At 53.9% G+C, this 17,059-nt stretch overlaps 2 protein-coding genes across 2 annotated transcripts in view; both read left to right on the forward strand.

The window, feature by feature from the left end:
* Nucleotides 1–1,477, forward strand: part of MAN1C1 (mannosidase alpha class 1C member 1) — a 53,537-nt gene extending 52,060 nt beyond the window's left edge. The window contains exon 13 of the mRNA XM_030290581.4: nucleotides 121–1,477. Within this exon, the coding sequence (XP_030146441.2) occupies nucleotides 121–241 (121 nt within the window). The 3' untranslated portion in view covers nucleotides 242–1,477. The remainder of the gene's footprint in view (nucleotides 1–120) is intronic.
* Nucleotides 1,478–5,782: 4,305 nt separating this feature from the next.
* SELENON (selenoprotein N) lies at nucleotides 5,783–16,815 on the forward strand. The gene is given in 12 exon segments (NM_001199778.1): nucleotides 5,783–5,896; nucleotides 7,966–8,083; nucleotides 8,490–8,620; nucleotides 9,074–9,286; nucleotides 9,984–10,108; nucleotides 10,757–10,894; nucleotides 11,688–11,769; nucleotides 12,708–12,896; nucleotides 13,860–13,965; nucleotides 14,727–14,839; nucleotides 15,422–15,523; nucleotides 16,325–16,815. Coding segments are annotated over 12 exon segments (1,602 nt in total). The 3' UTR covers nucleotides 16,496–16,815.
* Nucleotides 16,816–17,059: the final 244 nt, after the last annotated feature.

A 17,059-nucleotide genomic window follows, 5' to 3' on the forward strand; every position in this document is an offset into this window, starting at 1 on the left:
AGGGCCCTGCTGTGATCCAGAGCTGCCTTAGGTGGGAAGGTGGAGATTTTCCAGGGAGGTGGGAATGTGTCCCATCCTGCTGAGCTCCTGTAACCCGTGTGTGCCTGTCCTGTGCTGCAGGTACCTCTATCTTCTGTTCTGTGAAGATGACGTGCTGTCCCTGGAGGATTGGGTGTTCAACACCGAGGCTCACCCCCTGCCCATCAACCACACGGACTTTAAAGCAGCAGGGCAGCCCTGAGGCCCCAGCCCAGCTCCTGCTCCCCCAGCCTGGGCAGCCTCTGCTTTTCCTTTCCATTGAAGGAATTCCTGTTGTTCCTGAAATGGTGTTTTGGGGCACTAGTCCAATTCCGGACAGTATTTTCTCGGGAAGATGAACCATGACTAAGCACCTTCTTTTCCTCTGTGAGGAGCTCTATTAGGCTGATGATGAGATGTTTATTCTGGGCCATACTGTACACAGTTCATAGACATTCCTTTATACAGAGAATTTATATGAAATCCACTGATTTTGCTTTATAGTGGCCAAAGGACTGGAAGTTCGCCATAAAATGGACTTTACACACACACGAACACACACATCCTCCTTTCCTTTCTCTAGTTCATTTCTGCCTTTTATCTGCTCTTGGATTTATCACCTTTCCAGTGAACAGTTCTCAGAATTCTGGGCTTTCTGGTGCTGGGCTTTGGGGGCTCTTCATTTGTCCTTGGTGTGGGAGAGCAGCTGGAATTCTTGGGGATGGCTGAGGAGCCAGCTGAGAGCTCAGGAGTGAAGAGGGGACAGCGAAAGGTGATGTTTTAGTGGGAAAATAAGAGGATCAGACCCTCCACAGACAGGAGCAGCCTCAGGTTGCAATCTGCAGATTTCAGGGGGCCACTTGAACCACCCTGATCCCTGCTGGAGGGGTAACTCAGCAGGACAGGAGCAATCCAGGAGGCTCCCAGGGTGGATTGGTGATAAATTCCTCCTCCAAGGGAGCCAGCAGAGGGGCTGTGCTGAGCCCAAAAGGAGATGCAAGGCTGCAGTGGCCATGGGTGGTGAGTTCAGGATCCTGAGGGCAGGAGGGAGGGGGCAAGGCTCCACCCTGGGCTGCAGCAGAGCACACCTGGACCTCTCCAGAGGGACAGGTGACACAGCCCTGGGGCCCTGGTAGCCCTGCCTGAGCAGGGGCTGGGACAGGGGCACCCCAGAGGTCCCCTCCAGCCCCAGCCATTCTGGGACTCTGTGGTGTCACAGCTGTAACTAAACCAAAACTTGGCTGCAAAATCTTGCTCCTGATGTATTTTTATATAGTTTTTCCCATGCTCTTAAAACACATTTACCACCCATCACATCTCATTTAATTTTCTTCTTTTTTTTTTTTTTTTGTGTTTTTCTACTTTTATTTGGAACTAAATGTTATGAGTCACTTGTAATAATTTTACTGCTGTAATAGTCAGATCTGTGAAACAGAATAAAAGTCTTGTAAAATAAAAAGCCTGTTGGGCTTGATCCTGTAAAAGACCAGTCACTCCATGCTCGGAATGAGACGATACCAGTGGATTTAAAGAGTTTCATGCAATCAAAGTTGATTTCTAGGGGAATCTAGGCAGTGTTTGACAACAATTCCCAGCTCTCTTAAACTGCTGGATCTGGGATCAGCATTCCCTGTGATCACTGCAAAGCTCTGTGGCCCTGGGGGATGGAACATTTTTGTTCATTCTTGTGACATCCCCGTGACAATTGGTTCATTGAGCAACTTGGGGGGAAATAAAGTTGCTTTGAGCAAGTTGTGAAAACAGAAAATGTTGTTTCTAAATTCCTGCCTTTGTAATTCCCCGAGAGAAATAAGATTGTCAGAAGGGGACTTAGCATTATCCCAGGGATAAAGCTGCTGCCTGCTAAGCCTGGCCTAGAGGAACGGGTATTGGTAAATAAACATCTTGGGAGTGAGCTGTGTTATCCGGAGATTTGGGATCGGGAAGCTCTTGGAGCTCAAAGGATTTTGATAATGGATTAAGGGAATTTCTTAAATAAGAATGACCTGCTCTTGGAGTGACATGGAGCTCCCACTCTGCCTGGCAGAATTAAACCCCCAGAACAAGCAGTGTGGTTCAGGTTTCCTTTAGGAACAGATCCAGGGCTGGTTTCCATTTCACACGGGTGAGTGGGAGCAGCCCACACCCTCCCAGAGGAAGTTTCCTGCAGCTCGGTGCCCACAGCACGAGCCAGGAGGGGTTTGAGCTGCCCTGAAGAGGCAGAGCTCACCCATAACTCTGCGCCAGGAGCCCCACACCAGGCACAGCAGAAGGTTTTGGTTGCAAGCTGGAACATTTCAGTGGTGCCAAGGCAATTCTGCAGATTCCTCTGCCTGGGCTCCCAGAGATGCCCTGAAATCCCCAGGGATTAATCACAGGCATCGAGCTCAGCCTGGCTGTGTTGAGCAGGAGTTAGTTAGGATTTACTCCCAGGATCAGCTTTGTTCCAGGGCCTGGCCTTGATCCACACCAGGGATTTTTCTCTCCCACAGCAATGCAGGTGATGGGAATGTTTGTCCTGCTGCTGCTGCCTTGAAATGCTTCTGCTCCTCCCTTCCCTGAGCCTTGGCTGGATCTCCTGCACCCTGCCTGGGGGAGCAGGGCTGGATCCCACCCCAGGTTTCTCCTGCCAGCTGGGATTTTCCTGCCCAGAGGGAAGCCCTTGCTTTCCAGGCTTGGAGCAGGTGAGTAAATGGAGTTACACGGAACCAGAGGTTGGCTGCCAATGCCCCATGGAAAGGATCTGGGGAGATGTGTGTCCTGCAGCTGCTTTCCTGCCTTCCAGTCTCAGGTATGTGCTAATCCTGTTGCTTTTTGGTCTTCTTTTCCTGCTTGGAGTCACCAGCCTGGGTTATTGCCCATTTCCCCTGGAACATTCCACTTCTACTTCAGAAGCTGTCATTACCATCTTAATTTTCACCATCAGAGCTTGTGGCCTGCCTTTATATCAGAAAGAATTTCCTGTTAATGAAGTTCTGATAACAAAGCTGCATCAATGGTGGAGGTGAAAATTCTTCTGTATCACTTGTACAACCACAGGCTGCTGTTGCCTGGCCTGCTCAGAGATAAGACAAAACCACCCGAAAAACAAATGCACCTCTTTGTGACCCACACTTCATTTTTCCAGCATTATTAAATCCCCTGGGAAGGCTTCAGCAGAATTGGTTATTGGCTCCAAAAGCCTGGCAGGCAGGGTATTTTTCCAGGTGGGTTTTGATGTGATCCCTGTTTGATTGTTTGGGATGTGATGCAGCAGCCCAGGGCCAGCAAGGTCCCAGCAGCTCCTCCTGGTTTGGGTTTGGATTTGGGTCTGGGTTTGGGTCTGGGTTTGGGTTTGGGTGGCTCCTCCTGAGAAGGAAAGGCCAAGGAAGAGTTGGGAATGCCAGACACAGGAAGTGGCTCCTGCTCTGCAGCTGAAGGGTTTCCTTTGAAATGCCTCAAACTCCCATTTCCTTTGCAGTCCGTGCTTTTTCTGCGATGAACTCTGTGATTTCCACAGCTGTGGAGCTTTAGCACCTCTGGTTTTCTTCTCCCTTCAAACCAGACCTGGATTCTTGTTCCTCCAAGTTTTTCACCCCTGCTGCTGCCAGCTCCTCACCATTTTCCTTATTTTCAGCCCAACTTTCTCCCTTCTGAACAAGGGGAAATCTGGGATAGTTTTTCCTGCTGGGTGGAAATCTTGCCTGTTATTATTTTTAGGATTCCCTTTGATCCAGGTGTACCTGGGTGGGCCCCACAGCAGATGTGTGGATATTTAACATTCTTCCTGAGTGCTGTAATCCCAGGACCCAGCAGTGGAGAGCTAGGTTGGGTTTGTTCTCTTTCAGGGAGCAGCAGCCACCCTGAATTATTTCACCTCTTGTCTTTCATTCTCTTTCCTATCAAATAATCCCCCCATTTCTCATCTTTATGAGGTGGCTGATGACACTGGAAATGGCTCAGGTGTAAAATGAGCCCCTGCGCCTCTCATCATCCAAACAGAATCACCCCAGCTCTGCCACCACCCTGCCAGGTTCCCTCCTGCTCATTTCCCAGACAAACCAGGATGTTTGTCCTGTTCCAAACCCATCCCATCCCGTTACTCTGTGCTGGGTTATTCCAGGGAAGCAGCAGCTCTGCCCCCCTCGCTGCCCAGCCCAAGGAGCCTGGCAGGTTTTACAGCATATCTGCTCCTGTCCCTGCTCCCAGAGTCATTTCCATGCTCTACTAACCCCAAAGCCATGATCGGGTTCTTTATGGGGCAGAGTTCCAGGGAAGTTTGCTGCAGAAGGAACTTTCTTCTTTCTCCCTCAGTGCAACAACCCTGGTGTGAATCCCAAATATTCCCCCTGGTTCCACTGCTGGGCTCCCCTGCCTGGTCCCATCCTCATCCTCCCTCCTCCTCCTGCTCATCTCCATCTTGAGAGTTCTTTAAACCTAAAACAAAAACGATTAGGCAAGCTTAGGATGCAGCAGAGCTTGAAAGGATTAAAGGCTGACGCTTCCTGCTACCCTCAGAGAGATCAAACGCTCGGTGCTGCTGGCCCTGCAGCAGAAAGGGGGAACTGGAGCAGGAGGATGAGGTGTGGGGAGGGTTAAAAATGAATTAATTTGTGTGTCTTGGCCCAGCCACCGCTGAGGGACAATTTGACAGCAGTGGGTGGCCGTGGAGGGACACAGAAAACATGGGAGGTGGAAAAGCTTGGGGTGGAAATGACCCAAAATGTGGCACGGTTGTAAAAATTGACCCAAAATGCTGGAGAAAGGAGGCTGGGGTCGAGAACCATCACCCCAGGGCTGCTAAATCATTCCCATCCCCGAATTCCCATCCCTAGGGCTCAAACCTCAGCGGAATCACTGCAAGTGAACCCAGCAATACCGGTTTTGTTAAAAAATGCCCATTTTGGTCAGCTATAACCAAGTAGAAGTGCAGGATACGGCTGGTTTGGGGAAGTGCAGAAGAAGTTCAGGGGATTGTTCTTTCCGGGAAAAGCTGAATTAAGGACAAAATGCCACTGTGGGAATGTGGGCATGGACACCTACCCCTGTCCCATGGATAATAAAGACAAAATCCTTGGAGCCCAGAGGACGAGGGTGTTCATCCCTCCAAGAGCCCTCACAGCGGAGACATTTCAGCCCAAAAAATGCTTTTTTCCTGAACGACTGCCGCTCGCTTAACATTAAAACGTGGCTTTACTCAGACAAGTACCACCCATTTCCCTAACAAGACGTTTTAACACTAAAACATACCTTTTCCTTAGCGCGTGCCGATCATTTAAAACAATATTTTCCCTGACGGATGGACAGGCGTTTAACACCACAACACGTTTTTCCCTGGGGGTGATTTAACCCCACAGAGATCCTTTCTCTGGGGGCGATTTAACCCCACAGAGATCCTTTCCCTGGCGGTGATTTAACCCCACAGAGATCCTTTCTCTGAGGGTGATTTAACCCCACAGAGATCCTTTCTCTGAGGGTGATTTAACCCCACAGAGATCCTTTCTCTGGGGGCAATTTAACCCCACAGAGATCCTTTCTCTGAGGGTGATTTAACCCCCCACACAAAGACCCTTTCTCTGGGGGCGATTTAACCCCACAGAGATCCTTTCTCTGACGGTGATTTAACCCCACAGAGATCCTTTCCCTGGCGGTGACTTAACCCCACAAAGATCTTTTCTCTGGGGCGATTTAACACCGAAAATGTTTGCGTTTTTTTCCGCGGCCCCTCCTCGCCCGCCTGGCGCCGCCCCCGGCCATGGCGGCTCCGCGGCGCGGGCCCGGCGCGATGGCGGGGCCGGGGCCCGGGGCGGCTCCCCCGCGCCTGGCGCTGGCCCTGGCCCTGCTGGCCGTGCTGCTGGCCATCAAGTACTACCGGGACGCGGAGGCGGCGCGGCAGCAGGTACCGGGAACCGGGAATAGGGTACCGGGTACCGGGCTGGGGCGGGGACGGGCCCGCGGGACGGGCGGAGGGAGGGGGAATGGCGGGCGCGGGCTGCGTGAGGGGAGGTGGCGGCGCCGGGCGGGCAGGGGATGAGGGAGCCTTGGGTGGGCTGAGGGGGCACCGGGAACCGGTGGGCACCGGGGATGAGGGAGCTTTAGCTGGGCTGAGGGAGCCTTAGGTGGGCTGAGGGGGCACCGGGACTGAGGGGGCACCGGGAACCGGTGGGCACCGGGGATTAGGGAGCTTTAGCCGGGCTGAGGGAGCCTTGGGTGGGCTGAGGGGGCACCGGGGATTGAGGGAGCCTTAGCCGGGCTGAGGGGGCACCGGGAACCGGTGGGCACCAGGGATGAGGGAGCTTTAGCCGGGCTGAAGTGACCACCCAGCATCGATGGGGACTGAAGTGGCCATAGCCAGGGTGAGATGGCCACCAGGCGTCCATTGCCAGGGCGGTTGGGGTGGCCACCGCTGGACAAGAGGAGTACAGGCATTGTGGCTAATGGGGCTGAGGTGGCTGTGGCCAGGCTGAGGTGGCCACCAGGCATCGGGGGGTTTACGGTGGTCACTGGGCTGAGGTGACCGCTGAGCTGTGGTACCACACTCCAGTGGACACGGGCTTGAGGTGGCCACTACCAGGCTAAGGCTCTGCAAAGCTGTGGTGGCCACCAGTGACCACCAGTGACCAGCTGGCCCCTGGGTCCAGCCCCTGGGTTCTCCCATCTCACAGTTCCTCTGCCACAGCCTCCAAGGTTCACTGAGATGTCAGGTGCTCAGCAGAAGTGTTACCTGTTTGCAGAGCCCAGGATGCTCATCCCCATTCATTCAGGCAATAAAAACAGGTTAACTGTGGTCAGTCCCCAGTGCATTGTGCACAAAAAACCATCTCCCTTCATTTTTTCATGTCCTTGGCCATGTCCTCGTCCAAATCTTCGTTGGAGTTCCAGTTTATTTCAGTCTCAGCCCTGGAACTGCCCTGGAAGGCTCTTAAGTGCTTTTGTAGCTGCAGTTGATGGGAGCAAAGCCTTCCAGGCTGCATTAGTGCTGCTTCAGGCTGGCAGGCAACAGATGGAAAATAAACTGGTTCAGGAGCTCTGGGGATGGTGGTGGTGCTGCAGGCAGTGGAGAGCAGGCACAGGCGAACAGCAGAATGCAGAGTGCTTGTGCTCCCAGCTCCAGGCTTTTCTGGGGCTGGCAGGGCAAGCTGGTGGATCCCGGGGCATGTGCCAAGGGCTGGCTGGCACCGAGGGCTTTGTCTCACCTGCTCTGTCTCTCCCTCCTCTCACACCAAGCTGGAGCTCTTGCTCTGCCTCCAAGTTGTCCCTTTCACTTCAGACTGTGGAGTGAAAGTGTCTGGAAGCACCCAGAGCCCTTCTGGGGCTGCTCCGAGGGAAATATCACCTTGGGGAGCCCTGTGGGAGAGGGAGAAGCTGAGGCACAGAGAAGCAGGGATCCTGTGGAAGTTTCTGGAGAAGGCTGTGGGTTCTGTGACTCCCTGATGGATGGCTGACGGAGCAGGGAGACAAAATATTCCGTGCAGTTCCGAGGCTGGAGATTTGGAGGGGCACTGACCAGGGCAGGGCAGGGGAGTGGCTCCCACCACTGGAGTGGATCCCACCACGAATGGAAGTTTCTAATTCCAAGGGCTCAGCTCACTCCCTCTGTGCTTTTGGAATGTGCTACTGACATATTTGACTGCCTTTGTTTGACTGCACATCAGCTTATCCCAGCAATCACCACCTCCAGTGCTCCCAATAGCTGCAGGTTTAGGACTAACAAGCTGGAAAAAGTGGGGAAGTTTTCTGACAAAAGACACTGAACGTGAGCAAATGGCTCAGTTGGAATTACTCAGGCAGATGCAGGTTCAATAGCCTCGTGCCAGCAGTTCCTGGACACATTGCAAATAGCACCAGATCCTGCCAAGGGGCCTTAATCTTTCCTCTGGATGTGCTGGGAAAAGTGGGATTAACTCCAGAGTGGACTTCTGCAGGAGGTTCCAATGAAATCTCTCTCTCCTCTTCTTCCCAAACCAGGAGCTGGCTTTGAAGTCCTTGGGGAATGAGGGGCTGTTCCTCTTCTCCTCGCTGGACACCAACAAGGACCTGTACCTGAGCCCAGAGGAGTTCAAACCCATCGCTGAGAAGCTGACAGGTGGGTTCCTGTCTGCCTTCCAGAGCCCTCCCTGCACAGAGCCAGACATAATGAGCCCCACAGCTCGGGTCCACTGAAGAGTTTATTCACTTTATTGTTTTCTGGGTGCTGCTTTGGGTCTTACTTACATGGAAGAGAGGCTGGGAAGCTTTCCATGTTGTTGAAAAGGCTTGAGCACCAGACATCACCCACGCTCTCCCACTTTAAAGCCATTGAGCTGGTCCCTTCCTCTTCAGTTCAAGCAGCCAAAGCTGGTCTGGGGATGGGTCTGAGTTCTGCTGTGTGGGGACAGCTGGGAAACTCCCAGTGCTCCTGGATTTGCCAGGAGAAACGTGTAATCATTTCACAATTGCTTGAAAGGGGAGGGAGGGGAAACAGCTGCTTGAATTCCTGTCCTCTTGTCTAGGGGTTGCTGCAGTCTCAGAATCCGAGGAGGAGGAGACGCCGGATCCAGATGGGGAGACTTTGTCCATTGTGGCCAAATTCCAGCCCTTGCTCATGGAAACAATGACGAAGAGCAAGGATGGTTTCTTGGGAGTAGGTGTCCTGGAGGCCACAGATTCTGGGATAAACACGGCTGGTGGGCTGGGAACAGCACCAGGAATACGCTGGGAGGGGGCAGGGTCCTGCTGAATCCCGTGGGATTTGCTGTGACAGAGACCCCACTGCCCCTCTCAGCTTTTCAGGGTTTCAGCACACTCAGCAGCAGCCCGCCCCAGTTAGAACACCCTTCCTGGGGAGCTGGGAGCAGGAACTAGAGCTGGCTCTGCCTCAGCTGAGTGCAGCAGCACTGGTGTTAGTTATGTGGCACGTTCCCCTCTGCTCTGTTACTCACATTCTTGAAGGCTGGCAGAACTGTTTGGTGGGGTAAGAAGAATTTGGGATGTGATACAAATCTTTTTCCGCTTTTCCAAAGCCTCCCTGCATCCATGACATCACTGCACATTGGGAGGCTCCACTGTGGGCTCTGACAGCATCTTTTGTTCACAGATTTCTCACGTGGCTCTGTCTGGGCTCAGGAACTGGACGGCCCCAGCAGCCCCCATGAGTGTCCTGCTTGCCAGGCAGTTTAAAGCCTTTCTCCCTCCAAAGGATAATCTGGATCTGGGGGATCCATGGTGGATAATTCCCAGTGAACTGAACATCTTCACTGGCTATCTCTCCAACAACAGGTTTTACCCTCCACCTCCCAAGGGCAAAGAGGTGAGATAGGAAACTCGGGTTTTCTATGTGCATCCCTGGATTTTCTAAGGAAGCAGGAATTCTGTAGTGTATAGCCAGGAGCACCTAAACTGGAGGCAAAACTGAGAGCAGGCAAAAGCTCTGTGTGTCTGTGACAGCCAGATGAGGCTGGCTCAAGCAACTTCATCCTGTTTGTTCATTGTGTGGGATTTGAGGATAGTTTTTCCCAGAGGGGCTTATTCATAAAGGGCCTGTGCTCATTCCTGGTGGGATGTGAGCCTTTAGGTGCCAAGTGGGACTCTGTGTGTGCTCACAGGTAAAGCCTGGCTGTGCATCCCCTCCCCTCTGTGTGTGCTCACAGGTAAAGCCTGGCTGTGCATCTCCTCCCCTGGGTGCAGGCAGGTGCTGGTGGGATCAGTGGTTGCTCTCCCACCCCTTCAAGGGCTGAAGCATTGATGGAGGCAGCCTTGCAGATCAGTTTGCTGTTCTGCCTGGGCTGATGGAGAGCTGCAGACCGTGGGAATGGCACAGAAGCCGTGGAAGATGGATTTATTTGTGACAGCAGAGCCTTGCTTTGTCTCCTTGGTGTGTGATTAGGTCGGTCCCTGAGCTGGGTGCTCAATCACAGCCACTCTCTGGCTTGCTGCTCAGGTGGGGGCTGCTTTGGAGCCGTGTGGAGGATCAGTTCTCCTTGTTGCTCACCCATTCCTCTCTGCAGGTGATCATCCACAAGCTGCTGAGCATGTTCCACCCGCGGCCCTTCGTCAGGACGCGCTTTGCCCCGCAGGGAGCCGTGGCCTGCATCCAGGCCAGCAGCAGCTTCTACTACACCATAGCGTTCCGGTGAGCCCTGGGGGCTGGGGGACACCCCCGAGCCTGTCCCCTGGCCCTGGCCCAGGCAGGGCAGGAGGCTGCTGCAGCCCCTGGCAGAGAGCACAGCAGCCACAGCACCTGCAGCGTGTTCCCCAGGGACACCGGGGTGCTGTGGCTGGGAGGGGAGGAGGGTGGTGCAAGCTAAAGGTCACCTGTGCTGCCGGTGTCACTGTGTCCTCGTGCAGGGCATCACCCCTGGACTACCCCTGGAGAATCTGATTAGCGAGAATTTTGTTAGATTTAGGTTTATCAGGGTGTCTTTCCAAGGGTAGAGTCCACAGAATTGTTTTACTGGCAGTGTTACACACAGCTTTGATGTGTCTGATCTAGTTGGATGGGGGGCTAAAGTGGTCTTGTTCTGCCCCTGTGTTTCAAGGAATGATAAAGTATTTCATCCTTCCTGGCTGCCCAGTGCCAGAAGGCATGGATACTGGAGATGCTCTTCACCCAGGGCATCTCTTCCAGGCTCTCACCCTCTTCGTTGTGTGACATGAAAAGCTTTTTAAGCTCCACCACTCTTGCCCAGTTTAGGTTCATAATTCTGGGTGCTGGACACAGCCTTTCCCTGCTGTCACCTGCAGTGCAGGATCTCTGCTGATGGCTCCTCTCTCCTTTCAGGATCCACGCTGAATTCCAGCTGAATGAGCCACCAAACTTTCCCTTCTGGTTTTCCCCGGGGCAGTTCACAGGTTACATTGTCCTGTCCAAGGACTCTTCCCACGTCAGGGACTTCAGGCTCTTTGTTCCTAACAACAGGTACAGTTGTTTCCGTCTCATTTCTTGGAAAATGTCAGGGATTTGAGCCCTGCAGTTGCCTGTAAATGCATTTCTACATCCCTGAGGATCCCTGAATGCATCCAGGGCCTGATTCACACCCCAGTAACTGTCCCTTGGTACTGGGAGGATGGGAGGGACAGGCAGGGTGTGTCAGGACTGGCAGTCCCAGTGCCTGGCTGCAAGCACTGAAGTTCAGCAAGGCCTGGTGCTCCTCCCCTTCCAACAGATTTTTTGCTTGAAGTCTCACAGGTTAAGGTTTTGTGTGCAGAGCTTTGCACCAGCTCGTTCCTGCTCTCTGGCAAGGAGCTGGAAGTGTTTCAGGGGGAAGAAGCTTCAAATCTCTTTGCCCATGACAAGAGTGAAAATTCTATTACAACGTTACCCTGGCGACTCAACCCCAGTGGCTCTGTCAGCACATTTCTTACAGCCAGCTGACACTTTGGGCTCTGCCAGCAGCCTTTTGCTTCCAAAAAAACACTTTTAAAAGTTCAGCAGGATCAGAATGTGCGAGTGAAATGCTGGGAAGGAAGAGGGAGCAAAGACATCTCTCTCTCCTGTCATTTGACAGAGCTCAGAGGTGTTGAGTGTGTTTTCCAGAGTGCTGAGTGGGTGCCTGGGCCCTGCTCCAGCAGGGATCTGGTGTTCCTGGGCTGCTGCAGGGGTCTCCAGAGGCTCTGGGTCCAGTGCTGACCCTGCAAGAGGATGTTCCTGTTTGTTTGAGGTTTCCCATGCTCAGTTTTAGCCCTAAGTGACTCGTGGGTTCCCCGTGCAGGTCCCTGAACGTGGACATGGAGTGGCTGTACGGGGCAAGCGAGAGCAGCAACATGGAAGTGGACATTGGATACCTGCCTCAGGTCTGTGCCCTCTCCCAGTGCTCCACACGTGTGCAGCTTCTCCTCAGGGGTTTTTGTGCTGCCACTGAGCTGTGGAACCTCTGTGACTCCATTCCTCAGAGCTGGCTCATGATCATTTCAGTACAACAGTAGAATTTCCATTCATCTCTGTCTGTCCTCTGCAGCCCCGTTGGCAGCTCTTCTGATATTTTCCTTTTTCCCTCAGTGTGGGTTGAATCCTAAGCTTTTGGAGACTTTTTCCTTTTTTAAAACATTGCCTGACAGGCAGGAGGGAAGATGAGGAGCTGAACCCAGACCCTGAGCCCAGAGCAGGGTATGAATAACTGTGGGTCTGGATTTAGAAAGTGCACGAGGTTGTTCCCCTTTTTTGTAGTAATCCCAGCTCTTGGGACAGGAAACATAAGGCAGAATTCTGAATGCCTGAATTCAACAGGCCAATGTTCTCCTAAACTAGGGTCGTGTTTATTTTTAATCAGCAAAAGTCAGGAGAGCAGATTTAGCAGAATCATTTCAGCTGTAGGAGAGCACAAACCACAGGGAAGCTCCTGGGCAGCTTTTCCTGCTGCTCCCTCTCGTGGCTTCCCAGGGCTGAGCTGGTGACGGGAGCAAGAACTTCCAGTGAGCCCTGTAGATCCTAAAGATTGAAAGGATCTGGTGTCTCACAGTCAGTAATCTCCACTGGGAAGGTAGGAACATGGAGTCTCTGCATTTCCAATCCAGAGAGAGCAGCCACACTGAGGGAAATGAAGTTCCTCTCCTGGCATTTCACTGGTAAAGTGCAGCTCTAGGAGATGGGAGATCAAGCTGTACCTTCCTGAGGAGCTGCACGGTGTTGTTTTGGATCTGTATCCAAATTCTGCTGTATCTGTATTCTCCTGGAGCCCAGCAGAACCAGGAGAGGGCTGTGTGCAGGGTCCCAGCAGCCTGTTCCCCTGCAGATGGAGCTGGAATCCACAGGGCCTTCGGTCCCCACTGTGATCCACGACGAGAACGGGAACGTCCTGGACAGCAGGGACCCCTCAGGGGAGCCCATCCAGTTTGTGTTTGAGGAGATCACCTGGCAGCAGGAGATCCCCTGGCAGGAGGCAGCCCACAGGCTGGAAGTGGCCATGTATCCATTTAAGAAGGTGAGGAAGGGGCTGGGCTCTCTTTGGCACGTTGATTTGGGGCAGATTGTCCTCACCGAGCCATCCAGTGACCTGGAGGGCCAGCAGAGGCCACAGCCTGAGCAGCATCCAGGGCACTGGGAGGGTGTCCCAGGGCGTTTGGGGTCACACAGCAGCACAGACAGGAGCAAAGCCTCCATGTCAGGTGTCCCCAGCACTGTGCTGTGGGTGTAGGCTCATCCTTCCTGCCTCTTATCAGTGGCTGCTGCTGTGATTTTGGAGCAGACAGGTAATTGTGCTGCTTACAAATGGTGTTTCCTCTGGCTTTACTTCCACAGCAGCCAGGTGCCTCTGGACCAAGCTTTCCTTATCAGCAGAGAACACATGATGTGCCTGTGCCTCTGCAGCCTGCAGCCAGACACAAATTTATAGCTCTGGGTGACCCGAGCTATTTAACATGCCAGCAGCCTGTGGAGCAGATGGCTACTGCCTGTCACTGCTTCCTTGGCTGAAGGGACACGTTTCGCTGGCTGCCTCCTTGTGCCCGAGCTTACAAATGTCCCTTCAGGCTGCCAAGATGTTAATATCAGTTCCTTTCATTTGGATGATTGGAGCAGGCTCTGTGCAGCTCCCTCACAGCCAGTTCTCAGGCTGTTTCAGGAGCTTTTGTACTGAATATCTCAAGGCCAGATTTCCCAGCAGCTGAGGCGGGGTTGCAGACAGCTTGGCCACCCTGGTGCAGATGTTCTCTGTAGTGTGTAAGGTCAGGGCTCTGCAGGTGCCAGGGACAGGGGGACCACAGCCTCCCCAGGAGGTAAGGTTGTCCCTGGGGACACCACCACAGATGTCACTCACTCAAATCTGCAGGTCTTGCTGCAGCCTGAGCTCTGTGTGTGTCACCCCTGGGCCTGGTTCCTTCAGAGCCACTCCTGGTGGAGCTGGGCTGCTGTGTGCCTGTTCCTCACGCTGTCCCTCTGCCCCCAGATCTCCTACCTGCCCTTCACAGAAGCCTTTGAGAGAGCGCAAGCAGAGAAGAAGCTGGTGCACTCCATCCTGCTGTGGGGTGCCCTGGATGATCAGTCCTGCTGAGGTGAGGACATCCCCAGCCTGGCAGGAGGGATGGGGGTCAAGGAGCTGGCCAGGAGCCAGCAGGAAACCTTGTGCCACTTGTTTTGGCTCTGGAGGTGCTGAATAGACAAAGGCTGGGAGTGGGAATTTGTGATGAGAGCTGGGAGTGGGAATTTGTGATGTGAGCTCTGCTGCCAGCTCTGTCTGAGACAGGTTGTGCGTCAGGTGCCTTTCTCGAGGTGGAGACATGGCTCTGGTCTTTCCCCTTCCTCTTTCCTGCTGGGGAAGAGGCAGCACTGGCAGGAAAAGGGACACTGCTCTGTCTGCCTTGTCCCTGGCCCCTGCACAGGAGAGGCCAGAGCCAGGCCTGGCCCTGGGGCTGTCCCGATGTGCAGCTCTTCCCCTCAATGCCTCAGAGCTTCTGTGCCACGCTGGGCAGGAGGGATGGGTGGGAGGGGAAGGGTCTCTTCAGTGCTGCCTGCCCTGAAAAACCCACAGCACTGGGCTGTGCTTGGCATGAACAGCAAGTGGCACTGGGGGTGGCTTCCATGGCTCACTTCTGCTGGGCCTTCTGTGCCTGGCTTGGGCCCTGCTCTGCTGAGTCCTCTGTGCCAGCAGCACCTGTGGGGAGCAAAAGCCATGGAAAACTGCCAACAGCAGAGCAAAAAGACACTGGGGAGGGCTGGGGGGAGCCAGAGTCAGCTGCCACTCAGCAGGTGGCATCGTGGTGACAGTGACCTGAGGAAACAACAGCAAAGCCTCCTGTGCCTCTTCCTGTGCCAGGTTCGGGGCGAACTCTCCGGGAGACCGTCCTGGAAAGTTCGCCCATCCTCGCCCTGCTGAACGAGAGCTTCATCAGCAGCTGGTCCCTGGTGAAGGAGCTGGAGGAGCTGCAGGTGAGGCTCACACTCTGCTGGGGTGCCACGGGGTGCCAGGGGCAGGGGGAGCTCCCTCCTGTGCCAGGGGGGATTTTTGTTCCAAGCCCTCCCTGTCCTCGGCCACTGCAGGGAGGCAGGCTGAGAGGTGGCACTGTGACCCCCTTGGCTCTGTTCTGGTGCCAGGTTTAAAACTAAACCAGATGCTTCTCTGTGAGACAGATGCCATCAACCACCTGACTGCCCTGCAACCCAGGGGACAGCCAAATAACTGTCTGAGCCCTGAGTCTCCTGATTGAGCCTTTCCCCACCTCTGAGCCTGTGCTGTCAGCTGGGATCAGTCACTGGGCTGGGATCAGACTGTTGGTGTGCCTGTGATGGGGTGATTTTCTTGTCTGGGGACAAAATCTGCAGCTGAAATGAGAAAGAGAGAGCCTGAAAGGGAATGGGAAAGCAGCCTGTGAGAATGGTGCCAGTTACCATTGCACTGCAAAGCAGCTCTCTGCTCCCTCCCTTGTTCTCTGCTGTGTCCTGTGTGCTCCCCCTGTGCCGTTCTGCCACTTCTGGGGTGTGCCAATGTGTGTTTTTGGTATCTCCCTGCAGAGCAACAGAGAGAACGAGTTCTACAGCAAACTGGCCAAGCTGCACCTGGAGAAATACAACTTCCCTGTGGAGATGATCATCTGCCTCCCCAACGGCACGGTGGTGAGGCTGGGCTCTTCCCACGGAATCTGTTTTCTGCAGGGTCTCCCAGACCCGGGACTGCCCTTGAGCCTTTGTCCCTCCACCTAGAAATCTGGAACAAATGTGTTTTAGTTCAGAGACAGAAGAGCAGCAGCTCTGGGCAGGGGCAGAACAGATTGAACCAAGTGTGACTCCTCACCGTCCCTGGGGTTTGGGAAGCCACTGTAGCTTTGTTTCCTGCACCCATGGCCCTTTGTGCTCATCCTTTGAAGAAAATCTCCTGATCAGCACCTTCCAGCACATTTATCTCCCCAGATGGGTCACAGCAGATCAACTGTTAACCAGCTCTGCCTCTGCTGTGCTCCCAGCAGCTCCCACTGCCCTTCCCCCTGGATTTGGGGAGCAGTTCCTGACAGCTGGTCACACCTGCAGGGTCCCCTCACTGTCCCCATGAGTGACAATGGGTCAGTGTCCCCCTTTGCCATCTCTGGGGCAGCAGGAAGTGTTGGAAGCTCAGGTGCACCCCAGGCTCCATCTCCCCAGCTCCTGCTCATGCACATGAGCTGAGCCTCCATGATTTTTCCCAAATCACCTTCATTTTCTTCTTAATCTAAGTGAAGGGTCAGCACCTTTGGGGGAAGATCACACATCCTTTTGTGACTGTGAAACTCAGACCCGAATTCTGGTTCCTGAATTAGCACTTGGAAAGAATTGGATATTCTGTAGGAGCTGTTACAGCTCTGTCCTGGCTGCAGGCCAAGGTGGTGGATAGGGAATTGTTCTGACCCTTAGAAGTCTCCTCTCATCTGTTTTCTTTGCCAGATTCACCACATCAATGCCAACTATTTCCTGGACATTACTTCTATGAAGCCTGAAGATGTTGAAAGCAGCATCTTTAGTTTCTCAACCAATTTTGAAGACCCTTCAACTGCAACTTACCTCCAGTTCCTGAAGGAAGGGCTGCACAGAGCAAAGCCATACCTGCAGCCCTAAAAACAGGCGCCTGAACGCCCCACTGAGATGGCCAAAGACTTCAGAGATCTATTTTGGTTACAGCAAAGCCTCCTCATCTCCGTGCCAGACGTTGGTGTTGAGCTGCAGGCAGTCCCAGGCCAGGGCTGTGCTCTGGACCTTGGTGTGAGCCTGAGCTGTGGTTTACACAGCCTGCCCTTCTCAGTTCAGGCACATTTCTACAGCAGTGCAAGTACTTGAACCCATTCCCAGTGCACCTGCCTGGCTGTGCCACCCAGCCTGGTTTCTCTGCAGCTCCTTCCAGCCTGGTGGGACTGGTGTAACCCCAGGCCTGCTGATCTCCAGGACTTGCTGAGTGCAGGGAGCAGCACTGCCGTTGTGACCGAACACTCGTGGTGAGGACAGAGCCCTGCTCCCCTCGGGGCCAGCCTGCTGTCCTGGGGCAGCTCTGGACACTGCCTGACAGTGACAATCTGTGTGACAGGACGGTGGCAGCCGTGTGTGACATTCCTGAGCAGCCCCCAGCGCCCTGTGTCACCCGGTGGCCTCACTTGGGCAGGGTCTGTGCCCTGAGGGTGGCACGGG

The sequence above is a fragment of the Taeniopygia guttata genome, chromosome 23 (assembly GCF_048771995.1).
Source record: "Taeniopygia guttata chromosome 23, bTaeGut7.mat, whole genome shotgun sequence".
NCBI classification, from domain to species: Eukaryota; Metazoa; Chordata; class Aves; order Passeriformes; family Estrildidae; genus Taeniopygia; species Taeniopygia guttata.